The 7,910-nt window shown below is 37.3% G+C and overlaps 1 protein-coding gene across 1 annotated transcript; it reads right to left on the bottom strand.

Annotated features, from left to right (window-relative positions):
- Window positions 1-2,578: 2,578 nt before the first annotated feature.
- Window positions 2,579-4,319, bottom strand: chst1 (carbohydrate sulfotransferase 1). The gene has a single exon (XM_088934819.1). It carries the CDS (start codon window positions 4,276-4,278, stop codon window positions 3,016-3,018), a length of 1,263 nt encoding a protein of 420 aa, XP_088790945.1. The 5' UTR covers window positions 4,279-4,319; the 3' UTR covers window positions 2,579-3,015.
- Window positions 4,320-7,910: the final 3,591 nt, after the last annotated feature.

Raw genomic sequence — 7,910 nt, 5'->3', positions numbered from 1 at the left:
CTGAATGGTAAACCAAAGAAGGGATTGTAGGCCTTTTCAGCTCTTAATGCCAGATTATACTTACTTAAAATGAAGTCAGTAAAAGCACAGACTTCCTTTTCCATCCATATTACAACTCACTTGCTTAATCATAAAAAGAAGGGCTGTGTTTTGTAGTACACAAACGGCTAGAACATTTCTTCAGTATAAAACATTCAAACACAAAAAATGCTGATTAAGTGACTACAGGTTTCAGGTTTACAGTTTGTTTTAGGGGGTTGTTTCTTATTCATATGGTTAATTAGCACATATAATCCATTATATCCATGTTAGTAGATGTAATCCATTCTTATGATAATTGATAGACACTGAGCTGCAGTAGAAGATAAACTCCATGACCAACTTATCAGGGTGTTAAGAGTTCAACAGCAATAGAATTTTCTAACACTTTACAGAGTGTTTTGCTTGGAAAATGTAATGAACCTCAGGCATCCATTCCATTAAAAATTCAGTATCAAAGCATGTGCAATATTTCTGTTCAGTGGACAGGTTCATTGTGTAATACAGTGTGTACTGCCCAGATGTCTGCAGTTTAGTCTGTTTATTTTTATCATTTTAAATAGTTAAAAGCATACCGGATGCAGCCTTTCTATCTGGTTCAGCTGCAATGCACTGTCTTCAGTTAACAATATGAGAAAATCGATCTCTCCACTGCAGAGATACGAGTTTCTGAATGGCTGAATAAGGTGGCAGGAGGGTGAATGACTATCAGTTAATTTCACAGGGTGAATGACCTTAATAAGCCATTAGCAAAATCAGAAGCACAGGGGAGCGAGGATTGTATGGGCAACTTGATTCTTACATCGACCAGTAAAGTTACACTCTGTGCATTTTTAAAGAATAACATTTTCTTTTTGGCAGTTTCTTGTTGGACACAGTGTACTTGTTGATTACCCTAGGTACAGTACTCACACAGGTGTCTTTAATGTTCCACTGTGGCTGAAGAAGCTGGAGTCCCTCAAATTCAGATCAAATCAACAATGTTAATCTTACATTCTCACAAACTTTTAAATATTTTAAACATTAGTAGAATGGCTCAACACTGAACACTGAACAGTTTTGAATTAGCACTTCAGAAATATTAGAAGACAGATTTGTTTCAGTATAACATATTAAAAACCCTTCAATGCAGGAAAGATCAAAACTGACAGAGATTTGTCAATTTAAATTATTATTGGACCATTATGGCATGAATGCTACTACTTATTCCCTGCATTTAGTGCTTTCATTACAGAGATTTCAAACCATTTTACAATTTAATTTATAGAACAAATCCATCCAAATGGTTACACCCATTATAATGATGTTTGACAAGTATTCTGCAACAGCAGCCCCACCACACACCAAATCACTTGAAGAACTGAGAAATGTCCTCACCAGTTGAATTAATGGGCATCTTTAAGTAGGCCATGTTTTCCAATTCCACAGAGCAGAATTTAGCAAAGATCACAATATGGACCAGAATAAATATTAGTATCTTAACTGCCCATAGAATCATTATGTATTGCATTATGATATTACTGAATAATTATTTCACTAAGTGTATACAACACCCATTTTTCATCAGTCAAATTGACAATGTAGAGCAACATTCCCTTTTTACACCAAATACTGTATAATTGGAATATATATTACACACATGAAAACATCAAATTCAGACTAATATTACATAAATCTAGGTAAAATGGGATTTGTTAAGAAATCTTATGGATAGTTAATGATGGAATATTAGTCCATGCAAACACTTTATTCCAAATGGTTGCCTTACACTTCTTCCTCTTCTTTCATGAGACTTTTGTGGGGATTTATGGGCAGTGATATTTATAGTTTTTCTTTTTGGAAAAAAAAAATTATAGCTGTGTGGACTAATCCTACTCCGAAAAAAGTCAAGACCGTTTTTTAAAGATTTTAAAATGTACACAACACATTCTGAATATGCCCTGAATCTAAACATACTGACTGTGGGGGTAACATTCAAACAAAAACAAATTGCTATTAAACATATTTTTATGTTTCAGATCCATGCTATTTGATTGAATAAAGAACAGATGAAATTTATAAATACATACATTTTCAATTCTCTGTCCTGTATTAAATAGCAGTCTCAGTATCAACTGAGATTTTAAAAGCTATTTTTTCCAGTTACAAAAATAAAGTATATTAAAGAACAATTTGTTACATACATAATTTAGCAAAAACATAAGATTTCCTTTCCTAGAATTCTGAAACCTTCATTAACTCTTCAGATAAAATCTTAATTCCAGTTCCTACAGTATGTGCAAAGTACTTTGACCATTATTCTCCAAATACGGGTAACTCCTTCTCACCAGGGATATTCAAGGGCAATTACAAGCTAGTCTGAAACATAAATTCAGCCTTTTTAAAAATATAATACACCCAGAGATGTAAAGGATGGAGTTTTCTTTTGCTCAAAACAAAATTTCCTCCTATAAAATGAAATTAACTTTATTCTTTGAGCAATGGAATTAACTTTTTCTGAATGAATCACCCCCCAGTACATGTCAGATAATATTAAAGGTTGACTGCAACATTCAAAGGTTTATTGCACAGTTGGTCTCATACAGTTTGTTGAATATTTTAGCCACAGGAAATAAGTACATTTTCTAACAACTTCTTGGGTCCCATTACTTAAAATGGACAAACAGCAACATTCACTTTTGTCAATGCAACAAGCCGGCATACAATACTTTAGAGAAGAATGGTGCTTTAGTTTTGTTGCTGAAGTAAAATAATAATCTTTTATAAATCAACAAACATTATTTTCTTGTACTTCATTTTAAAATTTGTAAACAGCATACAGCATCACATGTTTTAGTCCAGTATATGTATGAAGGTTGTGCTGATGATAAATTACCCTTAAGATGCCTTCAAGGTTTTGGACATTTAGTGCAAATCTGAAACAAATTAAGGCAACATTTATAAATATATAAAAATAGTTGTCCCCCACTCCCTTCATTACAAAAAAGGTAAAAAAGTTCTGTTCTCAACCAATGTCACTGACATGTTTTTCAGCTCCTCGGGGGATTCTACCATCTTGTAGCCTAGCTGGTTTAGAACCTGCTGACAAACAGTTTGGGTGTAATCTACCATTTCATAAGGGAGTTTTAACCTCCAGCTCTCTGCATTCGCTGCCGAGTCTCTCACAGTTCCATATTTATGCTTCGCTGACAGCTCGTTACTTCCCCGGGTGTTGGTTTGTATCCACTTGACCACATTGTCATCCAGCGACATTCCTAGGTACTCGTATATCTCCTTGGTTTTTTGGAGGGGGTTTCTCGCTAGATCTTCATACCTCACCAGTATGTATTTTCCTTTTAGCCACGGTGGCTTGCTGAGTCCAGTGGAGACTGAGTTCAGAAAATCCTCGCAAACCATCGTCAGCTGGCTCATATCCAAGTTGTACGGCTTTCTGCCCGTCGCCCTCCAGATCCTCCATAGTCTGTAGATGTCTCTGAAGGTCTCGATCCTGGAGGATAAAATTCCTCTTGGATCTCGAACCAGCTGAATGATTTTCAGGTTCAGCCTGGGGTCTTCAACTAAAGCCCTGAGGTCGCTGATTTCTGGAACCCGGACTGTTTTGATGGCAACATGCCTCCGGTCCTTGCAGGAATCCGCAGCCAAAGTCATGTTTAGAGAAGCGCATTTTTTTACGCAATCCCCTTCCTCAATGTTGACCTCACTGGGGCGGAATGCATCACACACCGGTGGGGAGCACAGGGCCTTACTCGCTCCCCTTCGGAAGAGTTTGTCAGTGGTGTGGTTCACCGGCTGGGGTTTAATGTAGCTTTCTAAAAAGTACAAATCACAATCGTACAGACTTCTCAGGAGGTCCCTGCTGGCCCCCAGCATCACCCTTCTGTCAGCAGTGTTTTTGCTGTGGGAGAGGCGGGGTATCAGTGTTGTCTGCACATGGTACAGAGGCTCAAACAAGTAGAACACATCAGAATGCTGATTAAATAACTGCCCAACAAAAGACGACCCACTTCTTGTAGTAGCCAAGATCAGGATATGAGTCTTCCTGGAGATATTGTAGGCAAAGTAAGGGTACTCGTCACAAAGCCTGTCAAAAGAATCAGTTTCTTGTCCCAAGCCACAGTTCAGCGGACTCGGCACTGGGCAGATCTGAAAAGACTTGGCTGTGAATGTCCTAATCGCTGTGTACTGGATTGCTATGGAAGCCAAGGCTAGCAGAAGAACAGCCTTCCAGGAACATTGCATGGCTGAACACCTTCATTTAGACTCTGCAATCTGTTTTGATGCTATCTGTGATGCAAAGAGGAAAAAATGGATTACAGACCAAGGCAAAAATAAATATGGGACAGACAGCCCATTCATGTCTTACAGTAAACAGGCCAGGTGCAGGAAAACAGACTCCCAAAAAGCACACTGAGTCTCAAACTAAGATACAACTGCTTTTTATTAATCTTCAAGGATTAAAATTATAACCTTTTCCAGCAACTGAAAAAATAACACTGAACATTTTTCACAGCTACGTTTGTCTAGAATCTCCAAAGAATAAAGGGCCTATACTAACAGCAGGATGAAGTTTACAATAGATCGGAATCATTACACAAGTTTAGGGCTCAAACTATAATGCATGACAGACAAAGCTGTAATTTGCATTTGCGAAACAGTGCAGTGTTCTGCAACATTAGTAATAATTTATTTATATGTACTTAGAATTAAATACAAGTCCCTATGGTTTCATTGAAAGCTAAACAATCCATCATGTGGATTCTGCTATAGTTTCAATGACATGCTAGAAACTACAAGGTCTCCATGACTTTCAGCTATTTTCTGATTACAAAAGAGTTGCCAGCAACTGGGAAATGTCTCTTATTCCAGTTAAACAAATGAAGAGTTTTAACCCAATATCCTAAGTTTGCAAAATGAGCCCTGAATAAATAAAAATGGCTTTCCTTTTCAAAGCTTATGTCCATGAGAGGTTCATTTTAATAATTGTCATGCTTTGTTTAAGCATATCTTGTTAGGCTGGTGTAAGATGAACCCTCATTATTTCAACTTTTTGTGTTGCATGTTTATTACTGCTTCTGTTTCCTCCCACAGTCCAGAGACGTACTGGGAGGTTAATTGGCTTCTGGAAAAAAGGCTCTGGTGTGACTGTGTTTGTGTCTGTGTGTGCCCTGCAATGGACTGGCATCCTGCCCAGGGTACAGTATATCCTTGCTTGACAGGATAGGCTCTGGTTCCCTCATGACCCTAAACTGGAGGAAGCAGTTGGGAGATAGATGGATGAGTAGATGGAGAGATGAATGTTTGTTACTTTAAATTTACACATGCTTTATATCGGGTCTGTAAGCCTCGTCCTTCAATTTTTTTATAGGCAGCTTTAAATGGTCAATTAGCAGAGCTCAAAACAGCATGTTAATTTCTCATAATTAAGCAACAGATTGATCCAATTAAATCATTCAGAACTCAGCAGGAAGGAAAAACAGAAGATACTAGGACTCTCCAGGGCTAGTGATGCAGACATCAGCTTTATATTTTCTTGCTTGAATTTTTACTTTCCTTCCTCCTCTAGTTCTTGTCAATTGGATAACTGAGCCACACAACCTGATCTACAACTTTTATCATTTTCTTTGTCGCTTTAGCCAAGAAACCAATCTGTTTTCTAAACATTTTTTTCTGTGGCTTCAGGTCCCCCAACTTAAGGGTCCTGTGGTTTCTAATCAGCTCACCAGTCCTTATCTCAGGATGTCCCCTCCTCACACACAATGGGGGAATGATCACAATCAGGTGCAATGCATGCATTTATCAAACACTGAAATCAGACCCTGTGTCATTCTTTTGATGCTCTGTAGCTGTGGTCTCCAGCCCTGGTCCTGGAGATCCCCAGTCTAGTAAGTCTTAAAGGTTACTCTAAAATATCTATTTTTACATTATTTACCTAATGAGTAAGCAATAATCAAAGGAATTGAGGTCCTTGATACTTCAGGGGTTTTCACATTATGGAACCTAATGTTCTCTTAATTGCTTAATTTGACCATTTGCATGCTTAAACTGATCACAGTTAAATTGTTGTAAGTCTCTAAAAATCAATGAGTTAATGGTTGTTCCCTATGAACCTTTTGGTTTGGGCTTCTCCAGGACCAGGTCTGCTGATCTTTGTTCTGCTGGGCTCCAGGGATGATCCTGGCAGCTGCAAGGACTTAGGAAGACATTTTGCAAGCTCAGTAGGCTTCATTTTGCTTTGAATACTTGGATGTGATAATATAAGGAGATTGTAAAAATTGTGATACAATATTTGCATATTTTGGACTAATACGTGTGTGAAGAATGAAAGTGTAGTATGATTTCCCTGCATGTACCATATTTTTCTATAGGTGCCTGACTTGCTCTTTTTCGCTTTCAGCTGACTGAAAAATGTCTCGATTTGTTTGTGTGGAAAAAGTCCTAGCGGTTAGAGTCCCTTTGTATTTCAAGGTCTGGTTTTATATATTTACAGGATATATAGTTGTATTTTGAACATATCCAAGCTTTATATTATTTTACCACTTGACTGTTTTTTTCTCCCTTTTATTCGTGGGTGCCAGGTAACAATGACATCGAGTGTCAGGTTTTTACTGGTTGGCTAGGGAATCTAGTGCACTTTTGTCTGTACAGTCCCTTTGCTTGTCAATGAGGGATAGCAGTCCTTGCTATGGGAAGGTAAGATTTTGAAAAGCCCCTTGAGAAATGGATTGTTTGAAATAACAATGGAAACTATAAGAAAAAGTGCTGTTTAATTAAAACAAGTGTATTTATACCATGGGTTCTGCCTCCTAATCTGTGTGTACTGTAACTGTTTTTGTGTTATATTTTTTTGCTTTTGATTTTCATAGATTTTAGGTTCATTGGACACATTTCTAATATGTTCATGTTGTTTACCACGCTAAATATTTCCATAATGTGAGAACAATTTAGCACAAGCTGACCTCAATAGAGAGGTAGCACATGCTCCACTTAGTTTTAAGAAGTATTTTATAGACATTAAATTGTTGTGGTGGCTGTGGACTGTGCCTCAAACTGCACACAGGAGAGGAAGTCCTGTTAGGAGTCGGCTTTCTGCTTTGACACAATGATTTTAGGAACCCCGGTGTCTAGAGGGCGCCGCAAATTTCAAATATTTAAAAACATTCAGCAGACTCAAGATTAATTACATTACTGGTAACATTTATAGCTTTTAATAAAGTCTATCGTTGAATAATCACGAATAAGAAGATTTAACGCTTCATTTGCAAAAGTTCATTTTAAGGGATTGTGGCAATGTAATATTTGTTTTTAGGCACTTATAAATACGTTTTCAATTACAAACAACGCTCATATTTGGACACTGTAGTACAGCACTAAAGTTTCTAACTAAAAGGTACAGCTCATATTGTACTATTGTACTATTGAACTACAGGTTGAATTTCATTTGATTAAATTTCTCCTGTAAATTAGTTACAGTTTGTTGGTAGTCTGTTTTAACAGAATTAACCATTTTTATATGCCAAATTTAATACCAGAGATCGGCGGTGAAGTTTCAGTCGCTTTAATAGATGACATACTAGGCAAACGTTTCAACTGTAACGGCAGCTTGTTGATTTCCTAACGGCACTAATAAAATAACCTAGAAATAAGAATACCGCATTGTCCGAAAGCAACGGGAACTTCACATTATTCTTGGAAGTTCCCTCAAGTTCACGACTTTCTCATCTGTAGAAAAGGTATACTTAATATCAGTCTGACACATGACAGTATGTGACAAAAGCGATTAACCGCAGCTTGTCTTAGCCTACTATGAAGATCTGATTTACTGCAGAACTCCACATCCTTTCACTAGGAAATATACTGTAGAAATGCAGCGG

Source organism: Atractosteus spatula, chromosome 16 (genome assembly GCF_055471065.1).
Source record: "Atractosteus spatula isolate fAtrSpa1 chromosome 16, fAtrSpa1.hap1, whole genome shotgun sequence".
NCBI lineage: Eukaryota > Metazoa > Chordata > Actinopteri > Semionotiformes > Lepisosteidae > Atractosteus > Atractosteus spatula.
This window is presented reverse-complemented; position numbering and strand designations above follow the sequence as displayed.